This window comes from Homalodisca vitripennis, chromosome 2 (genome assembly GCF_021130785.1).
Source record: "Homalodisca vitripennis isolate AUS2020 chromosome 2, UT_GWSS_2.1, whole genome shotgun sequence".
Classification (NCBI taxonomy): Eukaryota; Metazoa; Arthropoda; class Insecta; order Hemiptera; family Cicadellidae; genus Homalodisca; species Homalodisca vitripennis.
Genome location: NC_060208.1, coordinates 18,947,396 through 18,960,265, shown reverse-complemented (window position 1 = coordinate 18,960,265; position 12,870 = coordinate 18,947,396). Strand labels below are relative to the sequence as shown.

Here is a 12,870-nt window from a genome sequence, read left to right as displayed (position 1 = left end):
TAGAACCACTGTGTTAAGCTGTTTGTACGCTTTGAAGGCGATAACCAGACATGAAGGTTCTTGGTAACACTATAAGTACCTCTAACATCGTGTTCTCTTATGCACGATCAAATATGGTGGAATTGATAAAATTCTTGATGAGTGTGGTACTAACTTCCCGACCGCTTCGGGGAATTCCAAAGATTCTACGAGATATAACCTTCAATGGAAGGCTATAACCTGCAGGATGAATGATTGTAAAAACATAGAAATATTTATCACCATTATTCTTATTCCTTTCTTGATTGTATTATTTTTTTGCACTGGACAATCCCAAGTGTCCTTTATTGTGAATAAAGGTTGCAAGAAATTACTAATGCTTCTGGTAAAGTAAAGTAAAGATGTCTTATTTTACCAGGCGAAGATAGAGCTAAGAAGCCCTCTATAACACTGAAACCCTCCTCTCTTTGTGGTGATATCTGGGATCGGGAAGAGGTAGGTACTTACAAAATGTAAGTGCGTTGGTCTTCAATGGAAAATGCGTTATGTATAATTTTTTAATCTTTCTCTAACTTCCGTCTGTGTTCGCGTTAATTCTAAATTAGTTTTTCGTCTTTAATATACTCCATTTTTACTCGCAGCTTTGTATTTCCTCGCGCCAAAAACACCACCTATACACATTTTTAAAAGGTTTTCCGAATATTTATTACTTAATTGGTGTTATTAAAATTTGCCCAAATCTACAGGACAACTTGATGGGCCGAATCAATATTATGCTTAAATTTGTCGGTGCACCAGAGCTTGGAAATTTGTTGTGTTGTCTTCAACTAGATGTTGATGGTATTTTTGGGTTATAATTTATTTTACAAAATTGTTATCTACATTGTAGTTCAACTATTATTTATTGTAATTTTTTTATCGAGTTGGTCATTTTACAGCAAACTTTTAAACATGTTAAATTAATTATAGGGTAAATTTAACGAAATTCATCTATTTACAATTAGCAAGTATCGTCATGTAAAATTTCCAAAGAGAACGAAACCTATTTATTTAGGTCTACTGAATTAAACTATTACCCTAAACCCTTTAAGCCTATTACTTACTTGAAGTGTTGGAATAGCTGAAAATTCTTTGCAAATTGCCCACCAGGTAAATTAATTAAATCCATTTCTATTTGTTTGTCCATCAAATTGTTAATCGATAGTTATTTGCAAATTAAACTTTTTCACGTATAATCTACGCTTCAATCGATCAAATATTTTATGTCTTTGAATGCAACATTTTGTTTTGAGATACGCCATGGCATGTTTATGGAGTTTTAGGCAAAGAATCAATAACGCTAGGATGTCGGTGCGTAAGAATGTTCTCTAATGGTGAGGAGACGCAACGGCTCGTGATTTTTCCACAGGTCTAATCGGTTGAGTACTGCTGTACTCGTGAGCACCCCAATCAGGTCAGAGTTGTGATATCATACTTAGCTCAGCTCTCTCGGTTGAGTCAGAGACAGTGATTGCACCATGTGGAACTAACCATGTCATCATGGCGACCTTGGGAGTATGACACACTACAGGTGCTCTCTAATCTGTAATCTGTAAACGGTAATCTTGTCTGGCAGAGAGTCCTCCTTGGAGAAACAACACAGAATCAATGCTCTGTTGATTCTCGCTTTGTTGACTTTTTGCAAGACACTAAAAAGATACAACTATCTGTAGCAAGTGAAAGATGATTTATAAACTACACTGTTTCGTTAAACATAGAACATTTCTTTTTATTTTAGTGCAATATTTGGGGTTTAATTTAAGCGTTGGTTGCACAAAATGTGGAAGCGTATACTGCGCCCTATAATAAACTACAAGGTACGTGGACCTTTTCTGGAAGGAAACGACTTTAAGTAACACTGTAGGGAGGGGGACAGCCAGCTTTGAAGAACGAAACTAATTATCTGTCGACGGAGGTATTTGACGTCTTCACTGATGATCGAGAAGGGAGCTAAAAATCTCTTGCTAATCAACCCATAAGCAACAGGTAATCACCAGTAAACAAACAGCTGATCTAGCAACGAAGTTAACAACCTAGACATCGCAAAAGACAAGACCAGCTGTGGCCGAGAACAGAAAAAAGGTCGGCACAGCTACTGGCCCGACCACCGACCAACAAAATAAAAGTGGCAGACGCCACATTAGTCTCAAAAATAGTAATATTTATATGCCATTTTAATATGTTGGCTAAATTTTATTGAGTTTGTACACACAACAAGGGGTTTACTGCCACTGTTTTCTACATGTGCAGTGGTTGTAGTTCACATTCATTGATAAAAATATTATCCTTCCGCACCTAGCACTTTCAACAACTGCCGCTAGAGGCTGCTCAAATCAGTGGCCACAGCAGGCAAAAATATACCTTATAAATATATATATATATATATATACAAAATATATATGTATATTATATATATATATATAAAACGCTTGGCCTGACAGCATAAAGTGGCTTCATTTTCTACCCAATGTAAGTGAAAGAGGTGTCAAATTCAATAACAAAAATTATCCACGATTTAATTTGCAAGGTACGTTTTATATATTTTAAACCAGTTTTGGACTATACGCATCCAAAATTGATCTAATTTCAACCGTTATAACTCATACAAAGTACAAAATAGGTAACTTACAAAACAATCGCACAGAGTCTATCTGTTATTCGATGCCTTTCCTAATCAGATCGCGTAATAAATAAAGCAACTATCTACATGGGTTCGCGCGAAAACATAGGAAATTTCATGTGCAGTCCTTTAATCCGCTCTTAACTCATAATGATGTCTGGAAAGTACATTTTAGAAGAAGATTGTTAATTTTAAAGATGAATAATGATCATCCGATACGGAAAGTGTGTCATAGACTTTCGAACGCTTTTGATTGGAGATGTTTGTTATATTGGTGGTGTTTAATTAAGTGCTTTCAGGTACTGTCTCACTTAATAACGTTAAAACGTTGTTTGGTATTTTAACTATATGAATGTTCAGGTTTTATCACACTTCAAAATCTCTTCCTAATGATGCCGAAGAAGAGTTATTAAAGGGTGTGAGAGATCAATTAAAGTTATTATTAGAGTTATTAAAGAGGAATGAGATCAATTTGCGTCCTGGTAGACATTTTGTGTTGAGGTTTCCTAATTTATGCAGAGGATAGTAAGCGGAGGGCATTTCCTTGCTTATAGGCGATGAGTCAAGACACAGAACAATGTAATCAGTCTGATCCTTTGCTGACCCGTGTGTGCATAGTATCGTCAAAATTCTTCAGTGAGGGTTTGTTTTGCATAAATGGGTTTTGGTCATGTTTGAGTGGTACCAGATGGATGCAAGAAAATTCCTTCTACAAATGTGGGAGATGTTTCTTCCTTTAATTCTACATGATTGAGACAGATTCTGATCCTGGACAACAGCAAAGAAGTATGGTGCCTTGCTTCTCGGATATAATACAATATTGGCAAATATCCTTTACTCTGATGTCGTACACAAATTTACATAGACTGGTTATGGCCAATGTTCCAGTGGTACCATATAGATGCAAGTCAAGTACCTCCAGAGATGCGGAGAACGTTCCTGTCCTTGACTCTGGACGATGAGACAAGACAGTTCCTGGACAACTGCAATGAGAAGTCCGACGCCTTGCTGACCCAGATCTGGCACAGCATCGTCAAAAGTCTCCTCCGTTGGTTTTTGACGCAGACTGACATAAATGGGTGAGTCTTTAATTAAATGATAACATAGAAGTAGATGGTTGAGCGTGAAAGTATTCTCTGACGCATATTGGTCGAAAATTGTCGATCTTTGTTTGTGTGTATATATGCTGGAAGTGACAAATTAGTAAGAACACTATAATGATATTTATTTTTTTAGGTGCAAGAATATACAAACTCTGTCATTGAAATTTTTTAGATATAAGTACTATTTCTGTTTTTAACTATTTCTTGTACACTATTGTGCCGGTTTTAGTAAACAATTGAAGCTGACAGTTTGATTAACAAATCCATTCTAGTCTTGATCTTACTTTATTGGAAGTAATACTAGTATTGTTTCGAAGTAAGCAACTAGTATTGTTTCGAAGTAAGCAAAGTTAGATTTTTCACAGTCAGTATTTAGTGATGAGATGAAGAGAGAAAAATGTCGGGCCGAAGACCGAATCTTGTGGCACGCCCATTTCTACGTATATAGGGTTTTTAGATAAACAAGAGAGTTTTCTCAACCTTTTGTTTTACAACTGCGAGGTATGGAGAAAATCACTTGTGTGTGCCAACTGATGGCTAATTTCTTCATTTTGTCCAAAGAGACCTAACTTGTTCTTTCTTTGGTCAAGAGCTATGTCTTATAGTAAATTGACAAAATGAAACAGCATTGAGGTTAAAGTGTTAGTGAATCAAATAAATAACAGACATGGGAGAAAACTAGACAGTTTCTGGTGAAATGTAACAACGTTATTGTTTTATGTGTCTTTTTAGAAGGCTACTATTGAATTTCACTCGAAAGTACTGAAGCTTTCTTGATTAATATCAGGACATGGCCATGGCACTAACCGAATCATTTTATAAGTTTTAACACAATAATTATTAACTTATTTAAATTATTTAGATTATCCTTATTTTACAATATTAGATAACTCATCTTTTTATGCTAAATAGGGCATGTTTTTATTTAAACTTGTAATAAATATAATTTCTATAATCCTGTCACGTTGTAATGCACATTTCAGATTTCCTTTGTCTTATTTCTCAAACGTTACATTTTTTAGCCCTTTAAATGCTGGATGATCTGTTCTTGTAAATCAAATCAAATCATTTTTATTTTGCCAGAACATTACAAAAAATGTATAGCAATAGTCATTTTTCTATAATTTGGAACAATCACTCCACATTGAGACCAGTCAAACATACAGAAATTTCAGTCGCACCACATTCACTCATGCCAATTTTCCCATTTTCCAACGCCGGCTGTCAGTGTTCCAATTGTGCGGTCACCAAGTCGAATGCCATAAACTCGTCAGCACTATAAAATGCTTGAGACACTAAAAAGCGTTTTAAACGAGCTTTTAAACGCCTTGGGCGTTGGGGCAATTTTGATTGAATTTGGCAACCTGTTGAGAAAACGAACTCCTGCCTGCGAAGGCAAGTGTTCTTAAACCCCCGTCCTGTGAGTTCCAGTTCGGTAGGTATCTCTGCCTCTTGTCCCATACGAGTGGATGTCTCGACCACGTGTCATGGCACATTTAGACATACAAAAAAAGTTTGTCTCTAGGATGTAGAGACACGGCAGAGTCAACAGTTGCAATTTTTTAAAAGCTTCCTTGCATGTTTCTCTTAACCTTAACTGTGCGATTATGCGAATCGCTTGCTTCTGCAATTTGAATGCTCTGAAAAATTGATAGTTTGCGCTGGCTCCCCACAGCACCAAACCGTAGGTGAGGTGGGGGTAGATCAAGCCATAATAAGCCGTCATCAGTACCTGAATGGGGCAGTACTTGGCTAAAGACCTCAACACATAGATGCCCGAGGCCAGTTTTGAGCAAACATGATCAATGTGATAATTCCAAGTCAATCCCCGATCCAGGAATACTCCGAGGAATTTTGAACAGTCGACTTCCTCCAGGAAAGAGTCATCCAATAAAACGGCTGGCCCGTCATTGGAGTTTCCTGATCGCAACGCGAAAGTCAAGAAATTTGATTTTGAAGAATTCGCTTTGAGGTTGAGGCTGTTGAAGTGTTGAAGTGTGAAAGATTTGCTGTTCTAGAATAGTTTTTGATTTGTTGGTGAAACAAAGTGTCGTGTCATCAGCGTACTGCACAAGTCTTCCATGCAGTAGTGATGACTCCATGTCATTGACATAAATGAGGAAAAGAATCGGACTGAGTATTGATCCCTGAGGGACACCATAGCTCAGCTGGATCGGTTCAGAGAATTTGTTTGAGATTTGGACGATTTGTGTTCTGTGGCCTAAAAGTGAGCTAATCCGTTGGAGCGGCACGGCACGCCTCTGATGCCATGAGATTCAAGTTTGTCGAGCAGTTTCGAGTGGTCAACACAGTCAAATGCCTTAGATAAGTCGAGAAACACACTTAATGTGGAGTTTCGACTTTCTAACCCCTCTACAACCATTTCGACAAGACTCACAACGGCGTCTGTAGTCGATTTCCCTTTCCTGAAACCAAATTGGTCTTCAGAAAGCAGGTTATGGTTGTTTAGAAACTAAAGCATTCTAGTTAAAAAGAGTTTTTCAAAAGTTTTGCTCAATGCGGGAAAAATTGAGACAGGCCTATAATTATTGGTTGAACTGGGATCATCTTTTTTTTAAATTGGAGTTACTTTCGCGATTTTAAGGAGCGAGGGAAAAACTCCTTGTTGAAAAGAATGATTGACTAATTGGGATAATGGACACACAATATGCTTTGAGCACCTTTTAACGAGCCACACAGACATTAAATTAATATCGTTTGATTTTTTTGCCGGGAGCTGTTGAATAATTCTTTCGAGCTCATCCTCAACTACAGGACCCAAAGCCAATGATGACACTGGGCTCTGTCTTCGCGTGGGGTTTACTTGCGGAGGAGATGGACAAGGACCTTGCTCACCAGGAACAGACGCGAAAAATCTGTTAAACTCGTTCGCAGCCTCAGTCGCATCCTCCACAAGCCTATCCCCTATTTTGATTTTGATTTGGGTCTGTGATTCATTTTTATTGTTTATGATGCCCCAAACGGTTTTAGAAACATTTTTTGACGTGATGATTGATTTAGAGACATCATATGCTTTCGCAGCTTGGATCACTTTTCTGTAAATTCTTTTGTAATTCCGAAAAAAAATTTGAAATCTTCGTTTGAAGTAGGTTTTTGAATTTCGGAGAAAAATTTAAGTTTTTCTCTCGAAACCAATATTCCTTTTGTGATCCATTTGTTGTTTACCTTTTTCGGGCAAACTTTGATTGTTTTAGTAGGACAGCATAAATTTAGATGGTAATTACAATTTTTGGAGAACAATTTAAAGTGCTGCTCTACTGACTGTGGTAGATTTAAGAAATCCCAATTTTCTTTGGAAAGGGAAGCGTTGAGGAGAGCAATGTTACCTGGCCTTATGTCTCTTATAGTTTTAGTAGTTTTGGGCTCCCTTTCTATTTTTTCGCCACTAATTACAGCCTCTTGGCCGTAGTGGTCTGAGATGGCTGTGTTTACCACGGATACCGCGACACCTGAAAGGTTGGTGATGACGTTGTCAATTGCTGTCTGTGTTGTTGCCGTCACTCGCGTTGGTGTTTTGATTGACAACGCAAGGCCAAAAGACATTAACAAATCGAGAAACCGTGTTGTGGATGGGTGATTTTTGTCCAGCGCGTCAATGTTGAAATCACCCATGAGGACATAATCCTGTGTTTGGATGGTCAGTTCAATCAGCACGGATTTTTCGAATTTGGAAAACAGATTTCTTCGCTTCCGCTGGGTGACCTGTAAATTCCGATGACAATCAATTTTGACTTGTTTGTGTGAAGTTTGATTCCGACTGCTTCAAAATCTTTTTCAACTGTTTCCCTAACTGAAAAAGTGCCAAAGATGGAATTTTGTCTCAAGAAAATTGCGACTCCTCCTCCTTTGGATAGTTGTCTACAATATGAGTTCGCCAGCTTGAAATTTGGGATTTTGCAACGGTTAATGTTTTTGCTGTTGAAGCCATTTTCAGTAACTACAAGTACGTCTGTCTGTAGATCCTCACACATGAGTTGAATTTCATCCAATTTGTTTGTGGCAGATAGTGCGTTTTGATGAAGCAGTAGTATTGAATTTTGATTTTGACATTTTGACATTGTCCGTCTTCCATGGGTTGCGTCAGTCAATTTATACTGGCGCTGGTAGATGGAGGCCCTAAAAAACCAGATTCATATTTTTGTACGTTAAGGCCTGACTGACGTTCCTTTGGATTGAGATCGGTGGACTGCCCAGCAGGTCGGCTGATCACAGCCTCCTCGTAGCTATGATGCTGGGAATAGCTGAAGGAAAATTTCTTCCACCAAATAGCAGATGATTCAGGGTTCTCATCAGGTGTGGGGACGTTTTGATCCAAACTCTATGACCAAAACTTTTCAAGTTGACCTCTTTCGGCGATGAGACAAGACAGTTGGAGGACACATTGCAATAGGAAGTCTGATGCGTTGTGACCCATATCGTGGTCGGTATCGTGAAATCCCTTCAGTTAGAGTTTCTAACACACATTGACATTAATCGGTTTTCACTTGAACCCCTTTTGAATGTGGAGACCAAAAGTTTCGATTAATTCTGAATGTCCTATCTGATCGGTAGGTTAAAATCTTGTTCTTTGTCAATTTAGTCCAAAAAGTGAAGCGGAGGAAACTTTTTACCATAAAGTGATCATTTTATTTACAATCTACAGTTCAGTATAAGTTTTATAAGTGTAACAAATTCTACTGTTAAGCTTCTTACCCGATTAGCTTAAAGTGCTTACAATTTCAAAATATTATCAACTTAAGGCACAGCCCCCAAAAACACATTTGTTTTACCAGTAAAAATATTTATCAAGAGCTGTAATTTTTATATTTGACCAGTTGTATTTACCAGGTTTTATATTCTATTTTAAAGTAACAGATTTAATTAAATTCACTGAACTGAATCATACCGGATTTAATTATGGGGATTGCCTAATTGTCTCGGAAAATCTTACTACCAGGAGAACAGAGTTTTGTAAGCAATTAAGCCACTATTATGCGTTATATGAGGCTTAATGTATAATTTCATACACTTCATACGGTGTATTTTTCATGCATCTACGTACGTAGCTAAATGTAAAGTAACGTTTACACATCATCGTTTAGTATTGGGGTATTTTCGTGATATTTGGATTTTTATATACTTCTATACTCGGTGTTTTTGTCATGTATCTGTACGTAGCTAACGTGTATGTCAAGTAACGTTTACACATCATCATTCACTATGTCGGTATTTTCGTGATATTTGGATTTTTATATACTTCTATACTCGGTGTATTTGTCATGTATCTGTACGTAGCTAACGTGTATGTCAAGTAGCGTTTATACATCATCGTTCACTATGTCGGTATTTTCGTAATATATGGATTTTTATATACTTCTATACTCGGTGTATTTGTCATGTATCTGTACGTAGCTAACGTGTATGTCAAGTAACGTTTATACATCATCGTTCACTATGTCGGTATTTTCGTGATATTTGGATTTTTATATACTTCTATACTCGGTGTATTTGTCATGTATCTGTACGTAGCTAACGTGTATGTCAAGTAACGTTTATACATCATCGTTCACTATGTCGGTATTTTCGTGATATTTGGATTTTTATATACTTCTATACTCGGTGTATTTGTCATGTATCTGTACGTAGCTAACGTGTATGTCAAGTAACGTTTATACATCATCGTTCACTATGTCGGTATTTTCGTGATATTTGGATTTTTATATACTTCTATACTCGGTGTATTTGTCATGTATCTGTACGTAGCTAACGTGTATGTCAAGTAACGTTTATACATCATCGTTCACTATGTCGGTATTTTCGTAATATATGGATTTTTATATACTTCTATACTCGGTGTATTTGTCATGTATCTGTACGTAGCTAACGTGTATGTCAAGTAACGTTTATACATCATCGTTCACTATGTCGGTATTTTCGTGATATTTGGATTTTTATATACTTCTATACTCGGTGTATTTGTCATGTATCTGTACGTAGCTAACGTGTATGTCAAGTAACGTTTATACATCATCGTTCACTATGTCGGTATTTTCGTAATATATGGATTTTTATATACTTCTATACTCGGTGTATTTGTCATGTATCTGTACGTAGCTAACGTGTATGTCAAGTAGCGTTTATACATCATCGTTCACTATGTCGGTATTTTCGTAATATATGGATTTTTATATACTTCTATACTCGGTGTATTTGTCATGTATCTGTACGTAGCTAACGTGTATGTCAAGTAACGTTTATACATCATCGTTCACTATGTCGGTATTTTCGTAATATATGGATTTTTATATACTTCTATACTCGGTGTATTTGTCATGTATCTGTACGTAGCTAACGTGTATGTCAAGTAGCGTTTATACATCATCGTTCACTATGTCGGTATTTTCGTAATATATGGATTTTTATATACTTCTATACTCGGTGTATTTGTCATGTATCTGTACGTAGCTAACGTGTATGTCAAGTAGCGTTTATATACATCATCGTTCACTATGTCGGTATTTTCGTAATATATGGATTTTTATATACTTCTATACTCGGTGTATTTGTCATGTATCTGTACGTAGCTAACGTGTATGTCAAGTAGCGTTTATACATCATCGTTCACTATGTCGGTATTTTCGTAATATATGGATTTTTATATACTTCTATACTCGGTGTATTTGTCATGTATCTGTACGTAGCTAACGTGTATGTCAAGTAACGTTTATACATCATCGTTCACTATGTCGGTATTTTCGTAATATATGGATTTTTATATACTTCTATACTCGGTGTATTTGTCATGTATCTGTACGTAGCTAACGTGTATGTCAAGTAGCGTTTATACATCATCGTTCACTATGTCGGTATTTTCGTAATATATGGATTTTTATATACTTCTATACTCGGTGTATTTGTCATGTATCTGTACGTAGCTAACGTGTATGTCAAGTAACGTTTATACATCATCGTTCACTATGTCGGTATTTTCGTGATATTTGGATTTTTATATACTTCTATACTCGGTGTATTTGTCATGTATCTGTACGTAGCTAACGTGTATGTCAAGTAACGTTTATACATCATCGTTCACTATTTCGGTATTTTCGTAATATATGGATTTTTATATACTTATATACTCGGCGTATTTTTCATGTATCTGTACGTGGCTAATTTGTATGTATAATTTCATACATTTCATACGGTGTATTTTTCATGCATCAGTACGTAGATGCATTTTAAGTACGTTAAGAAATCATCCGCATTGCCACCAGAAGGATTCACCGAATTAAACCCGGTTTTTCAGTTACAGGTTTGAGTAACCCATCAAAGTCGGCTCTGGTCGCGTCGGTCTTTTTGCCATAACTGCACGTCCCACGGCCATAAGCGACGCAGTTATGTTTTTATCAAATCCATATTATCTTGATGGTTTTTTGCCTACGAAATGCGCTCGGACTCCATTCTTGAGTCCGCATCTCGGTCAAGGCGTAAATCAAAAGTTGCCAAGCGTAATAAAAATGACAAATGTCGAACGCCGCTTTGAGGCCGCCGAATATCGCACGCTGGTTGTCGCGAGGCGATCGCCGTTTTTGCCGAACATCGGGTTCGATCAGAATGTGGGTCTCGGTTTTGAAATGAAAGAGAAAGTCGTGTAACCCATGGTGCGTCCTCGTATTTATTCACCAATTCGACTGATATGTGGAATTTATGCGTGTTTTATCAGAAGTGTCGTAAATCAGACTCATGTTAATCAGAACTTCGCCCTTACCTTAACCTATTTTTTAACATAAGTAGATTTTGTTTTGCACTTCATAGAAGTTGGCACACGTCCATGTATTAATAATAATAATCTTCTAAGATGCATATATGTAAAAATACATAAAAACAACAAACACAATAACAACAAAAAATATTTACCAAACTCCATATTATGCGAATAAATGGATTCACAAGGCAATGGCCCGAAAGGGTTCCTTCAAGATATTTTAATTTTTATGAAGACGGTTGTGCACGAAAGATATTTTTTAAATTGTATCAAAATAATAACAATAAGAGATACATATCAGTATATTACCAATGAGTTACATAGCATATATAACAAGAATTTCGTAAACCTACTTTTAATGCCATTATTGCATTCTTTTCAAGAATCTTGGTTAACACATCAATTAAAGTTTACAAATGAAAGCTGATAAAACACTGAAATCAATTTCATATAAGTACAATATTTAACAGGTTAAAATAAATATTTAACGTGATACTATACAAAGCAACTTACACATTGATTACACACGATTCCTACACATACACACTCAGAATACACATTTACATATAGATTCCCATACATATGATCAAAACTTAAGTAATATCAACTCAGCTCAACAGTTTAAAATGTCAATAAATCCTAAATATTTTCCATCTCACATAAACATTTTTTTCGTTTTATGTTGTAACTAAGTTTTTCGTTATACTGAACAAATTTGTTTACAATTCAGTTATAAAGACGTGGTGCATTTCATGTGTAAAATTGTTTATACATTGTTAGAATAAGTATTTCGTAATTCATATGGTTTTGTACAATTAACACGGTTTGCAACACTTTTGAGGGGAAATATTTTTTAAAATTGTAAAACATAAAGTTTTGAATATATAAACACGAGATTGCAGAAACAGTGATCTAGAAGGCTCTAATCTGGGATTCTTCATGATAATTCTCATGAAACATTTCTGCAACGTAATTATTGGAATGAGTGTACTAATATTAGTACCAATCTAACAAGACAGGGTATTAACCAGTCGTGATCTACTATTAAAAATATAACAGAAACGTACAGCTAATTGTCTACAGAAATTGTTCTGAAAGGACCAATTATTTGTCAATGTTGACTTAATCATAAGGGTCAGATAAGACAATGGTAATGGCGAGTTTCAACTAAGTTTCCTCGTTCGCCGTTGGTTATACAACTATGATTTTCGTCCCGAATTATTTTGAAGGTTGTCAAGTATGAACCAATGTGACTTGTGGAAAAAATCGTGATTTAGTGTTTCTAACCTTTTTGCTACCGTTTCTTGTCGACCCCCATCACAATTATGAGGGCTGACGATCCTATTCTCTATTGAGGGAAGTGC

The 12,870-nt window shown here is 36.2% G+C and overlaps 1 protein-coding gene across 3 annotated transcripts in view; it reads left to right on the top strand.

Moving 5' to 3' along the window:
• LOC124353626 (protein-L-histidine N-pros-methyltransferase) overlaps nucleotides 1–12,870 on the top strand; it is a 257,555-nt gene that overhangs the window by 72,015 nt on the left and 172,670 nt on the right. For all 3 annotated transcript variants that reach the window (XM_046803552.1, XM_046803550.1, XM_046803551.1), the window contains exon 3: nucleotides 3,527–3,717. In XM_046803552.1, coding sequence (XP_046659508.1) covers nucleotides 3,527–3,717 — 191 coding nt within the window. The remainder of the gene's footprint in view (nucleotides 1–3,526; nucleotides 3,718–12,870) is intronic.